The sequence below is a fragment of the Mastomys coucha genome, unplaced genomic scaffold (genome assembly GCF_008632895.1).
Source record: "Mastomys coucha isolate ucsf_1 unplaced genomic scaffold, UCSF_Mcou_1 pScaffold20, whole genome shotgun sequence".
In the NCBI taxonomy this organism is placed as follows: domain Eukaryota; kingdom Metazoa; phylum Chordata; class Mammalia; order Rodentia; family Muridae; genus Mastomys; species Mastomys coucha.
The window spans coordinates 2,501,152-2,526,854 of NW_022196903.1; the positions used below are offsets into that span (position 1 = coordinate 2,501,152).

The 25,703-nt window shown below is 40.1% G+C and overlaps 1 protein-coding gene across 4 annotated transcripts in view; it reads left to right on the plus strand.

Annotated features, from left to right (window-relative positions):
• Positions 1-25,703, plus strand: part of Dync1i1 (dynein cytoplasmic 1 intermediate chain 1) — a 299,060-nt gene that overhangs the window by 227,977 nt on the left and 45,380 nt on the right. For all 4 annotated transcript variants that reach the window (XM_031381127.1, XM_031381128.1, XM_031381129.1 and 1 more), the window contains 4 exons: positions 5,426-5,572; positions 9,984-10,097; positions 12,697-12,830; positions 15,985-16,129. In XM_031381127.1, coding sequence (XP_031236987.1) covers positions 5,426-5,572; positions 9,984-10,097; positions 12,697-12,830; positions 15,985-16,129 — 540 coding nt within the window. The remainder of the gene's footprint in view (positions 1-5,425; positions 5,573-9,983; positions 10,098-12,696; positions 12,831-15,984; positions 16,130-25,703) is intronic.

A 25,703-nucleotide genomic window follows, 5' to 3' on the forward strand; every position in this document is an offset into this window, starting at 1 on the left:
CCTCCATCCATGTGAGTGTCAATTCTTGTCTCCGGGGAGCTTCATCACCTTCATATGAGCCTTTGTTAGCAACACTCTCTAATTACACATGTTCCATTAACAAAAGAAATATCTCTGCGAGTTCCTTAGGTACTTACAGAAATGCACACTAGTTCAGTGGTAGCCAGAAGGATCCGATCTGACCTGCCTAACAGCCTTCTGGCAGTTAAGCATTTTCCTTTAAGGCAAATAAAATGTCAGCCACCATTAGACAGCATCTGGCAACAATATGGCCATTTCGTCCCTAGAGATCGACCTCTCCCCTAGAAGAGATGGTACTTGAAATTGGAGAGGCTTTTGAATGCAGGACCTCCTATCCCTCCCACCAAGGCATGGTGGCTAGGGAATGGGCAGACTGCCACCCACAGAAGGACACAGGGAGCCAGATCAAATGTGAACCTAGGGGGCAAGCTTCCCAGACAGCAGTGACCAAAAGCTGTTCACCCTCACTATATGGGTCTGTGGTTAAGGGGGAAGTCTGATCTCTAAGCTGGCCTAGATTAGCTCTACAAAATGTAAAACAGCCTCCACAACCACTTGAAGAAGAATTTGGGCTGACTGAACTAAAAGCAGCGGTGTGCTGTGAGTGAAGGGAGATGCTCAAAGACGAGACTCCACCCCTTGGAATACCCCCCCCCATGAAAGGGGCAAAACAAGCAACTCTTTTGAAAGAGAGGGTGAGGATGTATAACCCTCTCTAGTGGAAGCATCAGTTTAGGGGTTCGAGACCACATGGGTGATAAGAAGGGCTAATTTGCAGAGAGATGGCTATAACCAGGCAGGCTGCCTAAGGCTGGAAAAATAAGACATTTCTTCAATAGTCTGGGTGAGTGTAGGGGTGAAAAAAAACCCAACACCTGTCAATGGGGGTGGCTTGCTCCTCACACACAGTCCTGGGGTGTTCCCTGTTCTGAATTGTGTTCTTCAAATAAACAAAATGTGATGATGGGGACCCTGTTGGGAAGCACATTCCCACTGTGGTATGGTCTCTGTGTGGAATATATGCAGGGTCAGCAGTTTTCCATCAAGCTTTTAACATATAGGCTTATCGTATTTCCAGGCCTCCGGTTTGACCAACAACATGGCCACATCAATGAAATCATGAGCTTTGTAAAAACAGAGTTCAACTGGAATGTCAGGAACATGTACTTTGATGAAACAGCTAACATTGTCCAAAAATTCTCACCAATTTCATGGCTTCTCTCTCAGGAGCTACTTTATTAATATTGGCAAAGTCTATCCTTAATTTTTCAAAGTAAAGGCCCTAACACTTTAAAGAATAAAAGACAATAAGTAAAATAACTTTGAGTGTAAGAATATTGATACATGCATGTGTTTGATTTCTTTGGTTGTCTGTGAACAGCTCTAACAAAGTAGAGCTGGCCTTAAGCTTCTCATTCTCCTGCCTCTACATCCCAGGGATGTAATCCCATTCCTGACATGTAATGTACAATGTACATTACCCATGTACCACTGGATTGGGCCACATACATATTCCTATAGAGTCTGAAAAACAAAGAAAGTATCCTCATTCCAATTAATTTTTCTTGTTTTAATTTTCTTAGTCTTAGTTTAATAATGCCTTGATACAATGTCAGAAAACTAATCTAATGCACAGTTTTAGTGCCTGGAAAAGTGGTGAATTATAAAGTAACATTAATTTTAATAAAAATGCTTTCTAAGATAATTGTCTTTGGAAAAATGTGTTGCTAAAAATAAATAATAACCCTTATTCTTTTTACATCGATTTTATTTTTATTTTATATACATTGATGACTTGGTTGCACATATGTCTTTGTGAGGGTGTCAGATCCACTGGAACAGGACTTACATACAGACAGTTGTGAGCTGCCGTGTAGATACTGGAAAATGATCCTGCGACCTCTGGAAGAGCAGCCAGTGCTCTTAGTTGCTGAGCCATCTCTCCAGCTCCACCCCCTTCTTCTTGTTTTAGACATGTCAAGTACCTTTTACAAGATGTGTTTTCTTACTTTTTACCTGACAAAACTGTAAGCAGGAAGGTGATGTCACCATTTGTGCTTTTCGCTGGCAGTTAGGAAGTTCCATGACAATCCCAGAAGCAACAGCAGTTAAGTCAGTAACTATATGCAAGAGAAAGATGCAGATGTTTCCATCAGCCCCATCCACTCTCCCCCAGATGGTTGATGCAAAGATCCCTGAGACTGAAGAGGAATTCTCACTGCCAGGAATGTGGATAGAGACTGAAGAGCCTAAGCTTTGAGGTGATAAGTTTTAATCTTTAAGTAAATCATGCAAATGTTTGCCATCATCATGTCAAACATCGGTGGATTTAAGAACTGCTCAAGAAATGACCAAATTTTAACAAAACTCTACATGTATGCCATGAAGATCACACTGCCGTTGTCTTTACATATGAAAGATAATATTGAATCACGTATGGCGAACCCTGGAAATGTTTGCAGAAGTTTTTAAACATAAGCTTATGATGAGGTAGATAGAGACAGATGCACAAACAAGATAATGTAGAGTGTAGAATGTGCATTTATGTAAATCATCACATAATGCAAATGTGTTATGATTGATAGGTTGCATAAAATAAGAGAAATTGATTAACATAACTATACATCATTTGCTAAATATCAGATGAAAATGTGTATTGTGCTTTTATTCCTCTTGATGATATCATAAAAATGTGTTTTGATTGTTCACTGAAGTTAAAAAATATAACTCTGGATCCCAGATAGGGCTCTCTATGATACTTGGAAAGTTATAAAATTGTTCAGCAGACTTTGGTGCTAATTTTTTCACGATGAACAAATGAATGAATGAATGAATGAAGTAGGAACCAGTGAATGAATGGACAAGCAGGTATTAGTTCCAGCCTGTGGAGTGGATTCAAGTAATTGTTAGCTCTGTTGGTTTCATAAATACCTCTTACTGTTTGTTCTCCAGTTCATTCCAGCAAGAAACTCTGTGAGATTTGCAGGAAAATTTGCTGGGACTTAACTGAAACACGGAAGCAATCAAGTGGGTGAATTCCGGGTTTTTCCAATTGAACGACGTTCCTTTATCCGTATTGATTTGGGCTTTGGTAAATTCAATTGGTGATACCACCTGGATGATTTTAAGACTCTCTGAAGCTTTTTTTGTTTGTTTTAAGTTTCCAACATAGCTCAAGGAACATAAGAATTTCATCAATTGAAAACTAAGACTCGTTTCTGTGGGATGTGTAAAACAAGAAGCTGACCAGCGTTATGTTCTTTTTCTTTAATTCAGCGTCATTATTGAGAGTTATTCTTGGACTTTATGAAAACCAGATTGGAGCATGGGCATGTTCTCTGTCGAACTGTGTTCAAGGAATTGGAACTGAAAATCATTCAAACCAGGAAAACATGACATTGAAGAATATTCTGCATTCTTTCTTCTACCTCACACTTTCTGACTAGAGAGAGTCCTACGCAGATCCCAGATCTGTTTTCATTTTTTTGTTGTTCTTATTGAAATGCAGTTTTGTGTACGATCTGATGGTACACTCCTTTAATCCCAGCACTTGGAAGGCAAAGACACCAGATCTCTGTGAGTTCAAGGCTAGTCTGGTGAGTTCTGCAGCAACCAGAGCAACACAGTGAGACCTTGTCTCAAAAGACCAAAAAAGAGAGACACAGAGAGGGGAGGAGTGAGGAGGGAGGAAGGAAGAGACAGAGGCAAAGAAAGAGAATAAAAAGAAGGAAGGAAAAGAAAGAAGGGAGGGAGGGGAAAGAAAGAAGTAAAGAAAAAAGAAAACAAAGAAGGAAGAAAAGAAAGAAAGAAGATTACAAAAAAAGGACACTTTCCAATCAGGAAGAAGTCACAGCTCTTTGCCTTGATCACTGTTCTGTCTGCTTATCAATGATAACATTCTGATGTTTGAGTACTCAAAAATCTGTGCTTCTTCCATGGCCCCTTTCAGCTCAGTCAGGTGCTGGACTGGACTGATTAACAGTCTTCAGTTCACCCTTATTATCTCATTGCTCTCAAGTGCTTTGCTTTTCTTCTGTTACCTACACAGTTTTCCACAAAGAGTTCAATGTCTAACATATCCCCTTCCATGAAGTCTTTATAAGTACCCTGCTTTTTCCCGTGCACTACCTTCATCGAACTAAATGTAATCTTCCATGGACCTTGAGCTGCTTCACATGCACATGCACGCACACACACACACACACACACACACACACACACACACACACACAGAGAGAGAGAGAGAGAGCGAGGCTCCACACCTATGTGTGGGTGCACCAAAATACAACAGATAAACAAATTCTATCTTCCTCTTTATTTGCCAAGGTACATGACTACCCTCGTGGTGGTGTCAATGCCACGGAGCACCTTTCCCTACTTTACATGAAGGCACCGCTTCCACCAGCAGCGGCTCCGCTCATCTGAACCTGTGTTTCTTCCATTCTCTTTAGCAAAGCACACATCTGTTGAGGCCTTTCACTGTGCTTTTATTTACATCATTCTTGGTATAATGCCTTCTTTATACTGAGTAAGTTCTCAGCAACTGTTCATTGAATTTAATTGAAGGAATGAAATGTGTTTATTGAAAACACTGCTTCAGCTTCTAAATGCAATATGGAAAGTGCTTTCAGGAGTCCAGAGGAACGGAGCAGATGTGGGACTTGTCTGCCTTTGAGTGCCTCAACTAACTTGTTTCACATGAACTGTAGTGCCGAGCACTCCTTGGTGGAATTTCAGAAGCCACACTGTGACATTATGACAGAGCATGGTCAAGTTGGATTCAAGTCCGTTTCTGACTGCTTGTTAAAATATGCAAAGGGTAACATTAACATTTGTCTGAAGTGGGAAGGAAAAGGTCATGGAGAATGTCCATGGGGGGTGAGGGTACTTTGGGAGGAGCAGTTTGGGTCCATCTGAGGTCAGGATACTTCCTAGAAGTCTCCATTATGCCAATAAAATAAATAAAATTCACGTTAAAATTCTTGAAGCTAGAATTGCTTTGCCTCGCTGCTGCATTCAGAGTAAAGAACTGCTTTAGTCGGGGCCTGACCAGGGGAAATTAATATTGTTTCTGTTATAGTTTTATTCAAGAGATGAGAAATATCCATAGTGCAAGATTCATAGACCACAGAACAATGATGTATTTAAGATAGGTTTTATGCCTATTCGGCAACATAGCCGATAGCTCAAATTTCAGATTTCAAGGAGGAAAGCCATTGGCTGGCCTCTAAAAATTCCTGTGTTGGTGTATAAAGTGTCCTACTATGGATTTCTCAATTCAAACATTACTTTGTGTCCTCTGTAGGGGAACTAAACTTGTCTAATGAGGGATTTTCTGTCCAGAAAGAAAACAGAAAATTCAATGACCATTAACTATGTTTTTTTTTTTCCTTCTCCAACACAGTCCTCTGTGATGTCAGTCTGCTTTGCCCGTTTCCATCCTAATCTGGTGGTTGGTGGTACCTATTCAGGCCAGATTGTTCTCTGGGACAATCGCAGTCATCGAAGAACCCCTGTCCAGAGGACTCCCTTGTCAGCTGCTGCACATACAGTAAGTTAAGCTTCTACCATACCCTTGTAAACCACCCATCTCCCGAGAAGAGGAGCAGCTCACAGGACAGCAGTGTGGCTGAGGTGTAAGCAACTAACTGATAGGGCCTGAGTCCTTCCTAAGTGACTTCAGTATGGCTTAGTGAATAGTAGATGCCTCATGCCTCTAACCCAGGACTCTATAGGCTAAGGCAGAGGATTGCAAGTTTTAGGGCAGTTGGTACTACACAGCAGAACCTGTTTCAAATAAATGTGGGCTAAAAGAGCATTAGCTTATGTTTAGGAATCACAAACACATTGGTCTCTATGAGATCTGGACACCAGTCCAGTCCACATATTGAACTCCAGGTCAGCTAGGATGCATGCCTTTAATCTCAGCACTCTGGAGGTAGAGGCAGAAAGATCTAAATTCAAGGTCAGTCTTATCTACACAGTGAGTTTCACAACAGCCAGGGCTACACAGAGAAACCCCATCTCAATTTATAAACAAACAAATAAACAAATAGAAAAGGCGCTGATTTTGGAGAAACATAGCAATAATCTTAACTTTCTGTAAGTTTTAAGTTTGAGTACAATGAAAGCTCTTCGGTGATGTTCCAGAGGTCATTCATTAAACAGGTTTCCTGTAACTATCTTCCTAAAGAATCTCTTCACATTGGTATTTTGAGATGCACACATATATTTCCAAATAGACAACAGAGAGTAAGTACCATGCCTAGTGATAGCACATGGGACATGTGCCAATATGCCTCTTCCGTTTGCAATCTGAAAGAGTACTATGACTTTAAATTTGGGAATGTGTAGTGTTCTCAACATGAAGTCTACAGTGACAGTATAATCCTCAAGGTTAAAGGTCAACATCTCAAACCCATTACCCATAATTTAGTAGAAGAGGTTCAGCATAGTGTTCACAAGACAACTGTTCTGTCATTTCCTTTAAGAGAATGACAGGTGTGAAGCGCAATTGTTAGGAGGGATGAGGAGACAGGCATGTCTCCATCAATTGCAGTTACCTTGACATTCAGAGTAACTGATGTTCCTTCTCTGAAATGCCTGAATTATGTCCAAGGATACAGCCCCAGCATTGTTTCCAACTTCCTTAATGCAGTTGCTGTATTGTTTCATCTGCTGGCCACAAAACCATTCCAGCTTAGAAAATGGATGAATGGCTGCTTAGCTGAAACAAGGCGGAGGGGAATTCTCTTGCTTTTGTTAAGCTTGAAAATGGGAAATGACAAATGCCAAGTCAGTTCTAATTTTGATTGACTGGGGCCAAAGACTCATGCAGGTAAAAAATGGTTCTTGGGAATCTTGGAAAATTGATCTTACCTACCCTATTTCTCCAACCTAATAACAGAAAATTGTGGCCCAGGAGAAAACCAGCCCAATGCAGGTGTCTCCTCGAGTAGCATAAAACCTATTCCTTGGCTCTCTGTGGATGTCTAGTACATTTGTGACCAAGCTTCCAATTTTTCAAAAATTATGATTCAACTGCTACAAGATTTAGGAAAAAGCTTTTGGGGGGATTCCAAATTCAGGAGTTCTTCCCAAAGCCTTACTATTTCTTCTCCAAGTAGTGAACAGTGTGACCATCATGAGTAAAAGCTACTATGATCAAGCTGACAGGCATTATTTCTGTTAGGAAATAAAACACAAACAAATTTCTTCTCCCGCTTGCTGTGTTTTGTCTAATCCATCCATAGCTCAATGTGCCCAGTTTGTTTTGTCTTTGTCTTTCAACTTCCATCATGGCCTGGCTGATTGGTACCAGGATCAAACACACAAACAAAAAGCTCTCCACAGATGACTTGCTAATTCTTTTCACACCCACCACACATATGTATTTGGGACAACAGGAAATCATAATTAAAACAAAATCCTTCTGCCACACAGTACATTTATTCCTAAACTAAATAAAAGCAATCTGGCATTTCTATGGAAAAAATGAGCTTATACTATTGCCTTCTTTGATCATTTCTTTCCAGTCAGTAGAGGTTGTGCCATTTTCTTTCTGTTGAATAGAGATGCATACTTGTGGTCCTTTGGTTCATTGACTCCTCTTGACCTATCTTCTCTCCCTCCTGCATCTTTAGGCTTCTGAACTGATTACAGTTTGGGTCTTGGTGGTTAATTAAGTTCCATTTTAGTCTTCCTTTAAAAAAAAATAAGACTACAGGTACCCTTCAATTCATATCGATGAAGCATGCTTTTCACTCAAAGGGACAGAGGAAACTTACATCAGTGTAATTCCTTCTGAGATCAGTACCAATAAGTCAAAACAGCAACTTTATGAATATTCATTCACATGTATTCATCAGTTTCATTAAATCTGATATTTTTATGTTTCCTCTGTTTCCTCCATTTTTCCATTTAATCTTCACACTGACCTTGGCCTGGTCTGCAGCTCATGAGTTATGTTTGATGACCCCGTGCTTTGACCTGAGAAAGACTGTTGGCTACAGTCTCACCCCAACTAGTCCTTCTGTTATTTAGAAACTTGATTTAAATGACATTGGTTTCAAATATCTGTTGTACTTATCATTGTGTGGATCCCATAATGCCTATGGGTTTATGCACATAGGTAGGTGTCAATAGAAACACTGCATGAAAAAGACATAGGGACTTACTACCTGTCCATCAACATAGGTAGAAGAGAATTGAACAGTTAAAAAAAAAAAGAACATGTGTACTCTTGTGATACATTATTATGGCTTATGTTTCAGTGCATTAAAAATGAAATCCCTGATGCACAGTTTTCTACACTGTACCATCAATTGTCGGTAGATGGTCCTGTATCATTCTCAGAACGTCACCCTTAGGGAACTTTGATAAAAGACAGAAATGTGTTTGAAACAAAGAAAATGTTGAGAACTAGGTAGCTAAGGAAGAATAGAAGGAATTCATGATAGCTAGCTTAAAGAATGAAGACTTAGGAGTGGAGAATGTAAAACACACAGTTAAAATGTTCACACAGTTGTGTTGTTCCCACTCAAACGCGCTGAGAGTAGCTTCCTCTGCTACTGGAGAGGAAATCTCTCATCAGTCCCCGCTAACACTGACTGCCCTTTAAGAAAGGTGTTGCAGACGAGTTTGGACAAGTTCTAGGAAGAGGCAGCCAAGCAGCTACACTCAATGATTATTGCTGCTCTCTCTGACCAGGAGTTTATATGATAATAATAGTCTCGGAACCATCTTTCTGTAATACCAGTTTCCGACTATTGAAGGTTGTTTCATTGTAGTTGTGGCTAGGTATTATGGACACTAACTCATCGAGAGTACGGCTTAAAGTGTCAGCTGTTTGTACAGAGAAGCATCAAGTAAGCTGTGGTTAGGCCACTCGTGGCTCAGATGCCTGAAATCTAGCCCCAATTGCTGTGAGATCCTGCTTATGCTAACCTTCCATTTTGTGTTTAGTGAACAGCTGCAGATGGTTTTATCCTACTGTGTAGAATTCCACAGAACATAATCCGCTTCTAGAGTTCTGACAGATAACTAGTGCATCTTACTTAGTTCCCAGGATGTGTAAATGACCTTTGTCAAGGCTGAGGCCAAATTTAGAGCCCCCATACATCGTTAACTGGTATCCTTAAAAATAAGTCTCTCATCCTAGATTTTGAAATAACATGAAGGAAAACCCTAGCAGGATGGTGGTGGCCCAGGCCTTTAATCTCAGCACAAGGCAAGCAGAAGCAGGCAGATCTGTGAGTTCAGACCAGCCTTATCTACAGAGAGAGTTCTAGGACAGCCAGGGCTACACGGAGAAATCTGTCTTAGAAAACCAAAAGAAAAAGAAAAAGGAAGGAAGGGAGGGAGGAAAGAAGGAAGCATGAGAGGATGGAAGGATGGAAGAAAGAAAGAGAATCCCCATTCCATCTCACAGAAGATATTATAACAATAAGTCCACCACCAATATGGCCCTCCTCAAATTAAACTAGTGTGTATTACCTGCTTTTTAAAGACAGTACTATCCAATGTTTGGACTGGCTAGAATACATTGAACTTCAGATTTAGTACCACATTGTCCTTCCAAGACTGTCCTGTGCCTTTGAAGACTCTTTTCATACTCATATTAAGTTTAGAAGCTATGCTGTGTAGTAGAGACAATCATGTAACCCAGACTTCTCTCCCTCCTTGCTCCTGCCCAGCCCACTCTCATCTGCTGTCTTTCCCTTCAGTTCTATTGGGTTGCATAACTTAGCAAGGTAAAGCTCGGTACATATTTGCACTACTAGCAGTCATTGTAGGACTTTTCCAGAAATTGGGCTCACAAATGGCAAATGACTGGAAGCTTCTATGCTAGCCAGATGATGTCATTTGGTAGGCCTTGTCTTCAAATAATGTACTTGACACTCAGATGCAATCATTCCCCTTTGCAGCAACACCTGATCCTCCATGTTGATATTTTTTTACAGCATCCTGTGTACTGTGTCAATGTTGTTGGGACCCAGAATGCTCACAACCTGATCACTGTCTCTACGGATGGCAAAATGTGTTCCTGGAGCCTGGACATGCTCTCAACACCACAGGTGTGTCTCTTTTAACCTATACATTGAAGTATTCTGGTTCAAAGACCTGCCAGCTCAAGAATACATCTCCTAAAGGTCCAAAGGCCTGGTTTCAGCAGTCAGCCCTTGAAGCCAAAACCTATTTCCTCTACCACAAATTATGTCATTATTGCAATCTGTTAATCCTTAGGTCAGTTTCAAATGAAATGGAATAATCCATTGTAAAGCATGGGGATTACAGAAACTTGCCTGGAGCGAGAATTGTATTCACCCCACAGCATTGGGAAGCCATGCAAACGAGGGAGCAGAGCAGCCCTTCCTCCCCAGGACTTGCCTTGAAGGGAAAGTATCCCAGCAAAACGGAAACCCAATCTGTTGCTTGCTTCCCCCCTCCCCCCACCGTAGACTACCGCCTGTTTTCCTCTCTGGAATGTTTGTGAGCATGGCTCCTGCCATTCCTCGCTCAATAACTGAAAAGTTGAAAATGAACCAGTGCCAGTGTCTACAGACCACTCCTGATCTCAGCAATGAAAGCCAAACAAAAGACCGGAGTTGGGTGGAATGCTGGAGGCAGGCATCTGAGTGTCCCCTTCAGAGCATGCATGTGTGGCATGCACATGTGTGCAAGTATCAATGCAGACATGCTCATCCTATCTGCATGTCTTTGTGTGAAAAAGTGTAGCATTCTCCCCCAACTTAAAATCATGAAGAGTTACTGGGCTAGTGTTTGGCAGATATGTGAGGAAAATCATAGAAAATTTCCAGAAGATAACTCTAGTGTTATTGCTGTCCCCTCCCATGGAATGACAGCTCTAAAATGTCTCCCATTTGATCTCTGAAGAGCACTAGTTCCAAGATATATAAGGACATATGGAAGGTATAAAGAACTACGTTTAAGTCTCTACAGATGTAGAGACTACTAACGCTAAATTCTTCACATAATGTTAGGGGCACAGAGAGAGTGCTAACATGCAGCTCACAATTCAGGTTCCTGGTTTTGCCTGTCTTTATACAGGCCTGCAGTTGTGTGCAAATAGTTTATGGTTTTGCTTTAAAATTCTCAGCTATGTGTTGTTTTCTTTTAAAAGCATGGAGATTATAAACAGATATCAGAGCAAACCCTCTATTTGGGAAGTTTTAATTGCCCATTTTGCTGATTAAACATGCGTTTGTTTGGGTTAAGCCAGTGGTGTGGGAGCTCCAAGCCCAGTTTTATTAGTGTTAGCATGCCCGCAGACGCCTGGCTCTGTGTGGAGACACAGTATTTCATGGCCTGGTCTCCAAGGACAGCAGAGACAAGTGGGGCATCACACAATTGCCTGCCCTTAGCCCTACCCCACCCCCAGGCCCACCTTCACCCAGTGAGTTATCATCACACAATTCCTTCCTTGCTTCTAACTTTAGAGACAGGGCAGAACATCAGGTGTTCCTGTTTTCAGTATTACTGTCAAGGGATCCTTCCCTTTAATCAGCATGCTATAATGCTCTCAATGTAGGGATGCCATGAATGATCACTATCCCATGGGACCTCAGGGTACGTGTGACTGTGCCTTATCAGCAAGCATTTCCTATTCATGGACTTTGTGGCCAAAACAGCTTGGTCGACTTGCACAGAAAAACCTGAGTTCCTGTACAACTCCAGGAACAGTTTGTGCCAAATTTCAGATACACAAAATAGGCTGTTTGATGTAAACAGCCAGGAATAATCAGGGGCGTGGTTGATACTTATCCTTTATTGTCATTCAACTTAATGTAGCAGAATATCTTTTTTGGACACTTGTTTTAAGTCACGTGTGTCTGGGTGACTGCATGCTATGTGTGCAAAGGTCTCCATGGAAGTCAGAGGCATCAGATCCTCCTGAATTGGAGTTACAGGTAGTTGTGAGCTGCCTTACTTGGGAGCAGGGAATAGAACCTTGGTCCTCTGGAAGAACAGCCAGTCATCTTAACCACTGAGCCATCTGTCTCTTCATCCCCCAGCAGCGTGTATGTCTTTTGACATACTCTCTAACTCTCCATTTAACAACACACACACACACACATACACACACACACATCATAATAAAGACTCGTGTGCTGTGTTAAGGACTTAGAGCCTGTACACCCTTCATGGGATCCTCTGCCTGTAGAAGTCTGCTTTTTTAGGACCTGAGTGACAACTTCCTGGTCTCAGTGCCTGCAGGACCCACAGTCCCTCCATGATAAATGTGTTTAGCACATCTGATATTAATACATGTGTATTCTCACGAACAATTGATTTTGAAAATGTTTGTAAATACAAGGGTATTGTGTGTTTTATTAAAGCCTGGAGCTGACAAGTGTAATCATTACAGTATTATCTTTAGTTTCTGCACCATTAGTTTCAAAATTCTCACCTGTCATCTCAGCCTGCCTGGGGAAAGCAGCGGCACATGCTGATGAAATCCAGCCGGCCTGAAACCAGAGATACAGAGTGGCCTGGATGTCAGGGGCAGTTGAGTCTGGCTTCTAGCACAGTGGGGGTCTTTTGTAGCACTGTGTGAAAAGCAAACAGACCATTTAGCCAAATGATTTTTCCATGATATCTTTGGCATTGTGAGGAGTTGACAGTTGGAAATGTAACCACACCATGTTTTGGTAGGAGAGCATGGAGCTGGTGTACAATAAGTCCAAGCCTGTGGCTGTTACAGGAATGGCTTTCCCAACGGGAGATGTCAACAACTTTGTGGTCGGCAGTGAGGAAGGGACCGTCTACACGGCTTGTCGTCATGGAAGGTGATTTCTCTCTTTCCTTTCTGGTGACCTTGTCCCCATTTTCCAAAATCTTGCCATCTAGATTATAACCACCTTGCTTTGTAAGATAGTTATTTCTAGAAAAAAGTGCAATGCACAACCTTATTAACTTAAAGTACACATCTGTCTGGGTCTCTGGTGACTTACAAACCTTTGCACACCTCACGTTGTCTTGAAGAACAATGTTTCACTTCTTCACAGAGCCTATCCCTTGCCAGACTCACTCTTTGCACATGCCAGCAAGCCCCAACCATGTGTCCTGCAGAGATTAATAACCACCCAGTATCGCCTAGCCCTACGTGCTTTCATGACTCAGTTGCTCTGCTTGGTCTAGCATTTCTGACTTCTTTGGCTAAGCCCTCCTCATTAAACATCCAACACAGGCAAGGTTCCACATTGAAGTCTTTCCGACTCTCTTTCCATTACAGCTTATAGGATTTCACCTTGTTCTGTCAGCTTATTCGTTTAAGGAGTGTTTGCTAAGAGCTTGCTCTGTATCAGATCCTATTGTAAGAATATAGTAAAGTGCAAGGTGCTCATGAGTTAATGTCCTTGTAAAGACTGGTACAGAAGTACATGGTCGCTTAAGATTCAAAGAATCACCAAGACAACTGAAGTAGGATGAGCAGGGGAGGACCATTGTCAGTCAGGGTGGTTAGTTTACATATTCTTCTACACATATCTGCAGTAGCATCTCTCACATTGTCTTCCAATTAGTCATTCATCTACCACATTTCTATCATGAAACAATTCCCATTTCATCTCTTATTTACTGCCCCAGTACCTGGCACTAGGCAAAGGAGTGAAAATATAAATAAGAAGTAAAGAAATGGCAATATCTAAATAATGAAAGAAGTCCCTTAAGACCCTCCCACCAAGTCAGAAGGGTTGAAATGGCATGAAATATACACAGCACTGTGCAGTTCCCAGGAGAGACTGGCAGGTTTCTCTGAAAACAGCCATAAGACCTAAGTGGATTCCAGCCATTTGGACTTAACAGGTGGCCTCACATCTTTTGAAAGGGTCCCTGTATCCACAGGGATGCTTAATTTCCCTTTCACTTCATAGTTCTTGGCCAATTGATTTTTCACCTCTTACGCTCATCCCAGGCTATTTAGGTTTAAGCTCAGCCACATGAATTTTTACACTCCAAGCACACAAGCTATTATGTTTCCATTGGTTTTGTTTCCAAACAAGCCGTGTTTGCCCTGCTTAAATGATCTAAAGATGACCTGGGAAGACAGGGCATAGAAGTCCATGTCCAACATCTCTACAATAATAAGACTTGATGAAGCCCACACACCAAACAGTAAAAGATCTGATCAAGTGATTCAGTTGTTCAAACATTCGCTGCGTTCCTCCTCTCTACAGAGAGCATTGCTGGATGTTCTAAGTACACAGGTACCATTTAAACCTGGATCTTGTCATCTGGAAGCTAACGGCAATGTTTCCAACAAGTACATAAATACATGCAACACTAATAAAATGCTATTATGTGACACACAGAGCCCAGTGAGTGAACCATGTAGCCACCAGTAAGATGGACTTTAGGTTGACCTGATCCAGTTACAACCTTGATGTGTCCACTCCGGGTGTTTAAAAGCTGGAGTGTAAACTCTGATTTTTTTTTCCATATTTTTTTAAGTGCATCACTTTCTAAATGATGGGTATTTTTATTTTGTGGCTATAGCAAGCAGGACGAGGCTATGCATTGTTGTGCAAAAGAATGTGTCTATGACTCACACCACAAATTTCTTTTACTAAACGTTTAGCTTTGCTTTTGACTTTGGACCATCCATCTGAGATACAGGATTCAAATCTTGGTAAGGTCGTTAAGCAGCAAGCACTGGATCTGTTGTAGTGCTAAATGGGTGGTTAAGGGTTACAAGAGAGAGCTGGCAGATTTCTACTTTTTACCCAACGTAAGTGCGAATTCACTTCTACAAATTAAACAAGGTCTTCACTTTGCACCCTATAAATCCTTTCAGGATGCTTCTGAAACAACAAATGGCTCTCACCAGGGGCCACTTCAAAGATCAGCTACTCAAGTTCATCAGAGCACACCAGAGCATGGTTAGCCATTTTCCTGAATGTAATCATTGAGTGCTTGGCACATGGCACATACTCAACAGTGTTTTTCTCAAATTTTACTCAGCACACTGACATTGATTGGTGCCTGTGGGCCCAAATGTTTTAATAACTGAATTCAATTTTGCTATTAGTGACATAATATTGAGATTCCACAATCCCTATATATTTGTCATACTTATAACCGCATGCATATGGATTTTAAAAATATAATATTGTTGGTATATGTTCTGAGAGTTTTCTAATTATGACTGCATGCAGATTATTACATAATTTTTAAAAGGCTGGAAATGATCCTAGCTTGTTTAAATAATCCATGTCTAAGAATAACTTTTAAAATGTGCATACATCCCTATTCCCAAGTGTGCTTTTTTAAGGAGCGATAAGTTTGTCTTTCTTTTTTGTTATATAGTTCAACAAATACTTATAGAGTATTTATTGTATATTAGATACTTGGCAGCAGAAACAATGTGAAATATCTTCACTTATGGAATTCACAAAATGAATCTCTAATCTCTTTTCAGTTTCTAGTGAAATGAACATATCATTTTTTCAAATTCTATTGATACCATGTGAATTAATTTGAGATAGCAAAGATTTTCATAAGATGTCACATGTTTTAGACATGTCAACTCAACTTAAGAAATTTCCTAGAAGGAATAAACAACTACTCTTTCAAAAAAGTATTGATCTGTAAAGCCAATGAACTCCTTAGAGAGCAGTCAAATGGGGCCTGAGTATATCAGGACTTGTTGCGTCATAACCAAGAAAGCTTCTGAGATTTCAAGTGCATTTGTTTCACTATAACAGCTTTCCAACAATAACAAAATCTATAAGACCATGGGAAGTAGATAAATGATACAAACTGGATTATTAAATTCTCAAGATTTCTTAAGCATCAATGTCTTCCTCTCAGAATCACTGGGAATATGATTTCACTCCTGACCATGTATGGTTGTTTTAACATACACAGAGATGAGGGCTGTTGTTTGTAATCAATTATTGCTTTGCAAAGGTCACTGAAATGCTACATGTTTGCTCTCTGCAGCAAAGCAGGCATCGGTGAGGTCTTTGAAGGTCACCAAGGGCCAGTGACAGGCATTAACTGCCACATGGCAGTGGGTCCCATCGACTTTTCTCATCTATTTGTCACGTCATCATTTGACTGGACTGTCAAACTGTGGACCACAAAGGTAAGGATGCCTTGACAGAAACTGTTCCATAGTACACAGGGAGAGAGGATGTTTCCCTTCTGGGAGAGTTGCAAAGTACAGCTGTTACCGGCATTGAAATTCAGACAGCCTATTGGGGAGCTCCATCTGCCCAGGCCTTTAAACACTCCATAGTTATTATAAATATTTGAATTATACTTGAAAACAGGTTAACTGTATTACATATGTACATATATTAATATATAATAATACATATATGTATATAATAATATGTATAATATATAAATATATGTATATAATAATATGTATATATTATTCAAATAATGCTGAATCCACCATCCTTTACTAATTCTACTAATGTAAACCCACACAAATCTTGCTGTTAATCTCTCGTGGATCTGTAACAGTTACACATATTCATAGCTATGGAGAAAATATTTGTATGCTTTGTCTTGATATTTGATTGTGTATCTTTTATCTATTCTGACTTCTTGAGCCTTTGGGAGCCCCTCAACTGGTATATTGAGATATAAGTTACTTGTGAATTAAATGCCGTTTGTACTATGGCAGCCAAAAAAAGAAATAGAATAAAGAGTGGTGTACAACTGGAAAGTTTGGGACAAAAAGAACGATGACTACAGACAGAAATACAAAAGAGATGAAAGACACAGAAGTGGGCGATTAGTGATTTGACTGGAAGAACTGTGAGACAGAGTCAACAACACCTTGAGAATCTGGGGAGATGCCAATCTTGCCAAAACGGGCTCAACAGGGGAGCAAAATAGTAAGGTAGAAAATGACAAGACGGAAAACACCCAGCACCAACCTCCTGCCTTCACAGACGCACGCACAAGAGTAAGCACACGTGCACATGTTACATGCACACACCCACACAGACATGTCCTTGCACAAAGGAACTAGTGATGTGTGGGAGCCTTCACTGCATGTAGTGAAGCACACCCAAGGAGGAACATGTTAGGGGAAAGCCTTATACAAGGTGAGCTTAAGGTGTCTGGGAAGTTCCACGGAGAGCTTTGAGCAGGCAGATTGCTATGGAACAGAGGAGAAGGGCTTGAGCTGCAGTTGGATATATAGTAGCAGCCAGAAGAGCAGTGACAGATGTAGTCGCAGGATCTGGAAGGAAGCATGGAGACTCAGTGGAGGAGGGTCTCAAAGGTAGTCAAGAGATGTTACAACAGAGAAGGGAGCTGAAAGCAAGTCAAGGAATGGGAGAGAAGCAGTTTTGTGGGTATATTCATGGGTCTTCAGAGAGATAACAATGTTAGGATGACAGAGATGGCCTGCAATTGTCTGAAAATATGCACAGCCTCATTTAAAGGAAAAACTCAAGTGAAATTCACATTCAAAAATTTATTTCCAAATATCAGGTGAACAGAATCTAACAATCTTACATCTGAAAACATCCAGCCATTCTTGTGCTTGTTGGGAATGCAAAATGATGCAAAAATCATAGGGGATCATTTGGGAAGATCTAAAAATACTAATAAGCTATTCTCATAGTAGGGAATCCATGGTGAAGATATATGAGCCAACACATGAAAGGGTGTCTGCTGAGGAGCAGTCATTGAAAGATTAACCAACGAACAAAAGGCTGAAAAAACCAGAAGTCTTCATTAACAGGGCACTATGAGAGAAAAATAGAAAAAAAAATGCCTTCTCCACACTATTATAAATTGAACTCTAGAAACTATATCTAAATTAGAAAGAGCTTGGCAGAAACAATTGCAAATAGTACTTTGCCATTTCTTCTATTTCTTTGTGTAGTTTTGAAACTTTGAACGATGACCAACACACATTATGTGCTTAACAAAAATAATGATCACATTTCTTTGAATATACTCTGCTTGGTACATTTGATATGGAAGTCATTTAAATATTTTCTTAATAAAAAAAATAAGACAACCTGAAAATTGATTCATAAGAGAATTTAATTTGTAAGAAAATTTAGAAGAACATGATCTGAATCACTTTAGTGTACTTCAAAGTGATAACAAAAATCCCTATACCAAGAAATGGTTTGAAGTGGCTTTAACACCCGACACTTAGGGATACATTCCTAAAGCTATATATTTCCAGGGGAAAAGTACTAGAAAAACAAACTGCCTTAAACTCATATGGCTGGTAGGCATTGACTGCCGCCGTTCTGTCTGGTAGGTCTGTATGTCCAGATACAATAAGCAGCTATCTTCCTGTCATGGAGAACTGTCATATAATCAGTGGGTGGAAAGAAGCTACAGAAGCATGGAGGGATGCAACAGCTCTCTAGGACTCCTGATGTAGACGTCTCTGTAAAAATTTGGAGAATGTATTATCTTTTCACTAGAAAAACCCATTTTTCTATATTCAAGAAAACTCTAGGAACTATGACCACCCTATGGCAAAGACCTCCCTGATCTCCAACTGAGCTTCCTAAGTGCAAGGTCCCCGGGTAAACTAGGGACCCAGTAGGACTATCTTACTCTCAGTCTGACGCAGGACACACACAGAATTATATGTCAACTACTACGAAGCCTTCTGTCAAAGGATTTGGAGCTCATCCTGAATAAGTTACCAATAATGGTAATAGTTTTAAGACTGTTTGGTGGATTGAAGAAAATAAGCCAACATAAAAGCATTTATGGATCACCTTTGGAAAATAATAGGCAAGTAAGCACATTGTTTTAAAAATTGGTAAATAAGAGAAAGAAAAATACATTTATTCTATCTTTTCCAAAAGTCTTGTGCTACAGGGTAGCTAACCAGTGTGTGTGTGTGTGTGTGTGTGTGTGTGTGTGTGTGTGTGTGTTTCAGTTGACACAGAAATATGAAACATTTGAATTGTATCATTTTATATCTCCTAATGGTTCCAGTACTGATAATGGCTAATAATATTATAAAAAGTAGAATACTAGGATAGTAGATACATAAGTAGGATAGTAGATACATCACTTTTATAGAGGACTTGCACAAAAAACTCAGTCCTGAATCATATCCATCTTCATCTCTCTGAGATTAGATACAAAAGGAAGCAAAGATGTTAAATAACACCACAGTTATATAGGTAGCCCTGCCAGACTGTGGGGAAATTGACAAGACAAGACATTTCATTTCTACAACAAAGCTAAAACAAACAACAACAAAAACAAAAAAAACCAAATTAAATAGAAAATATATATTAAAACAAAATAGAACAAAAAATCTGCAACAAAGGTAAAAGAACAAAAACAAAAACAAAAATTAAATAGAAAATACATATTAAAAAAATAGAACAAAAACAAGCTGGAGACTTTTCAGATATCTTAAAATAGGGATCTTGCACAAATCTTACTTAACACTGTCAGCTTGTTTAAAAGGTTTAGAAAGCTGTCAAAGACATATGACTACTATTTAATGGCATTCATGAATCTTTAAATATGATATTATAATAATTTTAAATGGCATTACTTTCTAGGGATGCGTACCAGAATATTTATAGAAAATATAAATATATTTTCTATACTGCTGCCAGTGATTTGCTCAAAATAAGCCATTTGGGAAAGGGAGAGCTTGTGAATACAGATAAATAAGATTGCATGTGTGTTGGTAATTACTGAAGCTGAGTGATTGACATTAGTCCATTTATCAATATACATTTGCCATGTTTGAAGTCTTCTCTAACAACATGTAAAGAAAACCTAAACACTGACAAATATTCAGAACTGTGATATGCCTCTGTATTTGCCAACCCAGAAGCTACCAGTGCTCAAGGAAAACACAATTTCTTTGGAGCATGAGAAAAGAACACAAATTATAATAGATCAAGGAATGAGTACAAGGTGAGATACAACTGGGATACCAAGGATCTTTCTTTATTTCTTTATTTAATTTTAAGATGGAGTCTCTCATAAGACCAAGATGGCCTCAAAATCACCCCATAACAGACTAACTTTGAACTCCTGAACCACAGGCCTGAGCCTCCCAAGGACTGGGATGTCAGATGTGCACAGCAGTGGTTGGTTTTTGCTGTTGTTGTTGCTTTTGTAACTGTTTAAGGATCGTAAGATGCTTCTCAATGTTACTCTTATGGAAGGACTGTTAAAGGAAGAAAATAAAATCCATGAGTATACGCTGGAGGAAAGGGTAGTTAAATGTTAGCATAGATACTATCCCTAGCACAGGCAGAGCACTGAAGTTTAAATCTGAGCAATGATGTCTGTTCTATAATAATAGAGGGACAGGAAGTACTGGTTGGGACAAACACGATCCAGCAGGCGGAGTGACTGGAGGAAAGCAAACACTGATAATGACTATTTTCTTAACAAAGTAGGAGATTCAGTTCTCTGATGAATGGAAGTAGAAACGCTAGAGGGAACAGATTTCAGCTAGTGCAGATTCATGAATACAAAACAAAATGTGTAAACAAAACACAAACGGCTCGGCTGGGCACGGTAGTGGACCGTTTGTGGTCAGAGGACAGTATTTTCACGTGTCTATCTTTGAAGCAGCTTTTTACCAATGGAGGTCAGCGGTATAAGTTTGGACATAGACAAGGCAGGGAGAAGTTTCTGGGTTGGAGCTTTGCCAGAGTGTGATGGAAGTAAACTAGAACATGGGACATGGAAATAGAAGAAAGAAGGCATTTGGTGTTATAAGCTCGTGAAAATAGGAAATAAAAACAGACAGGAGGAAGAAAGGGACCGAGCGTCTTGAAACCCAGCAAGCATCAGAGAATGGATAGGAAGGAAGTCATAGGGAAAAGAATAGCAAGAGATTGCTGTTGGGAAGTAGGATGTGTGGATGTAGGAGTTCATGGCTGGCCTAGCTCCAAGTGAGGTTTAAAAAGTCATGAAGGATGCAGTTGCCTACAGTGGAAATCTAGTGAAGGCAGAGGTCACTGGAAATATGAAGAACATAGAGACAGACGGCAAAGGTGTTGTGACACCGTGGGTTTGGAATGGGTCAGCTCATCCTTGATCTGACTTTAGTAGGGCGGAAAGGTTGACCGTGATCACAGCAGAAGTCTTTAGTGGGGTAAGGGAGAGAGTTTTACACTAAAAAGTTTTACAGTAAAAGGTGCTAGAGGTGTGTGGCTGGGCTTTGCCTTGGAGCAGAAGCACAGTGAAGCAGTCCCAAGAAGCGAGGAAAAATGCCTTTCCACTCACTATTCGAGAAGAGCACACACATTAACAAGCAGCGGCTGCCTGACGAAGGTCAGCCCTTTAGCTGTCTTATGTGGGTCTAGGATTCCACTGAGGTCTACAGACCTACCAACCGGAAGGCTGATGACATGGAGAGAAGCATTTCCTATGGAATGAGAGAGCCACAGTGATGGAGATGGGGGCATGTTGGAAACATCTGGGAAAAAAGTGAACTGTGATAACAGACTTTGAGAAGATACATACTAATAGAAATTCCTACCCCCCCCCCAAAAAAAAATCTGTGCAGAACCTACAAAGAGGGAAGTGGGGCGAGGCTTAAGTTCAGACTAGAAACCCTGCAGAATAAGGATAGCTTGAAGGGAGTCAAGATTAAAACACATTACACATCCATCCTCAGCCCTGAGCCTGACCACACCGTTTCATCACTAAACCGCTGTCAGGGAAGACTTCACTGTGAAGCAGAAACTTTGTTGGAGTGGTTTTCCTCATAAACAGAGGGCCAGGCCGCATTCCAGGCAGCTGAGTCAACAAAGTCAGAAGCAGACATTTTTATCCAAAGACTAGAAAGTAAGGGTCCAGTTGGGAAGTGGGGCTGGAGAGATAGCTGTGCTTGATACTCATTTTCAGCTTATTAGATGATGGGGGTAATTCATTACAATTTAGTTATAAAGAATTTTTTGTGATTCAAAGCCAGGTAATTTGCATTTGGTAGCCCACATCCACATTTGTTTAGCCAATAATGCCTTGTGGTAAATGTTTTAAATATCTTATCAGCCCATTAGATCTTCATCCCGAATCTCTGACTCAACAGTATCCCATGTTATAGAACATGTATAAGAAGGCTAAATGACTTAACTGGTATACTTGTCAAATAGTTAAAGAAACTATGTCTAAAGTCAGTTTTTTGTGACGTCAAAGCCTAATGGGGAAATAGTGCTGCAGTCATTTTACTGTTTTAGAAACCTGAGTGAGTACACCGGGCAGTGGTGGTGTACGCCTTTAATCCCAGCATTTGGGGGGCAGAGGCAGGCAGATTTCTGAGTTTGAAGCCAGTCTGGTCTTCAGAGTGAGTTCCAGGACAGCCAAAGCAAGGAAGGAAGGAAGGAAGGAAGAAAGAAAGAAAGAAAGAAAGAAAGAAAGAAAGAAAGAAAGAAAGAAAGAAAGAGAGGAAGGAAGGAAAGGAGGGAGGGAGGGAGGAAGGAAGGAAGGAAGGAAAGGAAGAAGGGAGGAAGAAAGGAAGGAAGGAAGGAAGGAAGGGAGGAAGGAAGGAAGAAAGAAACCTGAGTGCATTGGGGTCCAAAGAGAAGGGACAATAAAAAATGTGGATTAATAGTGTATGGTTGAAACATGGAGAAATGTTAGGTATTTCAGGAGAGAGGTACCTGGTGGAGGGTGAGAAAGTGATTTGTCTGAGCCTGGACGAGCTGCTACAGGTAAGTCTAGCTAACGGTTGTGTAGTGCAGAGAGAACGGGAAGGAACTGAGTTGTCTGCTGACCAAAGAACTGGTGTGTCTATTCTAGAGTTCTTTGCAAGAGATAAGAGCAATCTCTTACTCTAACGGATGCCCAAACCGTGCAGACTTGAGGACCAGCATCAGCTAAATGCAGAAGCTGATCTCTGTATTTAAATTTACAAGACTACAAGAAGAGAGTCCCACTGCGTGCATTTTATAATATAATTAATATGTTGCTTATCCTATTTGGGAGGGTATACCTGCCCCAAATGATTCTCTCCTTCTGATATGGTCTTGGGGGAGTTGTTATCCTTGAATTGGTCGCTGTGAGAAAATACCAAGTATGAACAGTTGAATGGTGGGAAGGTTTATTTTCGCTCCCAGTTTCAAAGGCTCATTCACTTGGATCTGTTCGGCTCATGCTAAAGTAAGCAAGGGAAGGACTATGGGGCAGGGTAGTGCAAAGTACACATTGCTACACCTGCCCAGTGACCTACTTTTTTCAGCCAGGCCCCTCCTCTGCCTTCCACCACCTCACAAGCTCTCTATCAAACTATCGATCTTTCAAAGGATTAATCCTTTCCTTAAGTCAGAGCTCTTGTGACCTAGTTGTCTCTAGAATTTCCTTCTTTGATGTACCCAGGGATGTGCTTTTCTGATCTCTGGGGTGTTTCTCAGCTCATTCAAATTAACCATCAAGATTCACTATCATACCTCTCTCCTCAATAAGAGAAAGTATACTTTTTTAATACTAACAGTATCTCTGAAATTACTTATTAAATTTTTTTCAAAGCTTTGACTGAAAATAATCTGAATAAAAATAACAAAATTTTAAAAAGTAATCTTGTTTTGAAATTATTAATAATAGAGTCATTAAGCCTAGCTGTGGTATACATCTGTAAGCCCAACCTTGGAGAGGCAGAAGGAGAAGGATTATTACAAGCTTGGCACAGAAAGCTTGAGCTACACAGAAAGATCCTGTCTCAAACAAAAGCTAAAATTTAAATAAAGGCCAAAAGAATAATTGCAAGGTTTTGGTTTGTCTTTACTTTAGTTTAGTTTGTTTGTATGTTTGTTTGTTTTGTTGTTGTTTAATCTTACTGGCAATGAATTTTTAAAAAGATTTATGAAAGACAAAGAAGTGAGATGAGATATCACCCAAGCCCTCCCTTTGGTATATTTGGGAGGGGGTCAGACAGTTAAGACAATAAAATTAATAACACCATTCTAATTGATTTATATTTAGTACTTATTTACTTTTCTGATAGGACAGGCAATCTAACCTAGGACTTGACCTATGCTAAACAAGCATTCCACACACATCTCTACACCCAATCTTATTTTTAACTGTAAGCTTTGAGACTACTTTTTATTATACTCTTTGTTCACTATCTTAAATACCAGCCTATTTTGCTTTTAACTCTTCGAAAGGTGCTATAATGAAAGAGTAAGGAAACAAATGCTGTGGCCTTCACACCATGAGATAAAATGTAAATCGATGTAGAAAATATTATTGTCATGGTTAATTCCCAATATACCCAGATAACTGACAACACATAGGAAATTTTAATGGATGGTAGGGCCATCGGCTGTGTACTGACAATACAGGCTTTCTACCTGTGGAGACCATTATGGGACATCATCCCATGTCCCATCCGATCACCTGATCCTGTTTCTCTACTTTTCTGCTTTCCCTCCAGTTTATTGAAAAGGTAAACATCCATCCTTCACCTTTTCTGCCTTGTTATCTCCTGCCTTTTCCCACCATGCAACCTCGGCCTCCACCCCTATGACCTCAGCTGAACCCTCTCCTTCAAAAACTAGCCACCCTTGCCCTCTTGTCTGTTCCAAGAGTCATTTTGCTGTTTTCATTTTTTTTGATGACTTTGTTGCTTTACTGTTGGTTTGTCCTTCCAGTGAGCATCAGAGAGCAAGGTGGCCCTTGAGGTAGAGTAAAATGCTTGATATTTTAGTCTATCCTTGATGACCCTTTTAAAAATAAAGCATGTACTGCCTGACTAAATTCTGAGTACCAGCTCTTACTTTTTACTCTACCTTAACACATTACATTTCCCATCCATCAAATAAGGCTGCAGTCGATGCTCAGAAATAAAGTATGCACTCTTGGCTGGTCTAGAACATTCATTATTCCACTCTGCTTCTCTGTTTGCTGAGGTTTGAGCTAACATTTTCCCCCTGTGCTGCAGTTTAGCTTAGTGGCTAGACAAGTTATGAGTCTTTAGACTTTTTATCATTTCATCCAGTTTGGAAAGTTTCAGTGGATTCCAATTAAACATTAGGTTAATATTTATTTTGGCTTTGGTACAGTTTCTTAAGGATTTAGCTTCCTGATACTGCTCATGTGTTTGCCAGGTCGGTTCCTTTCCTTGAACTTCCAAGAGCTTATGTTTCTTCTGCTCGTATTGACACTATCTGCTAAATTCTTTTCTGCATTAAATTTTTGAGATCTGGCATTTAACTCTCTTATATCGACTTAGCTAGTATATGGCCTCACTTAACTCTCATTTCGGTATTTGATGGCAGAGCTGGACACAAGCCTGGTGTTTCCACGGTGCATGTTTGATTGATAGAAATATCTGCCTCTCTCTGGGTATATAATGACATTGCATACTCTGTCCTGGTAGTTGAAATGCATTTCTGGCTGCTAATCTTTTAACAGAGCAGTGACTCTAAGGATGAGATGTTCTAAGTGACTGACAGAGAATGACTTTGCACAAATAATCATCAGTTTCTAAGCCTTTACTATGAAAGTCAGAAAGGCTTCCCTGATGTGTCTAGCCTCTGCTAGGGCTAAAATGTAAAGTGACTCTCTTAACTGACTGCCTTCTCTCTTGGTTACTAAAAATCAATAAGAATTTGAAATTGTTTCAAATAAAAGATTGGATGGAGCTTTTCCTTAAGAAACAAATGTTAATCAGGTACTGTCAGAGCCTCTCAGGAGGTAACTAACTATATTTAGGCTGGCTTATCTTTCCTTCAGTC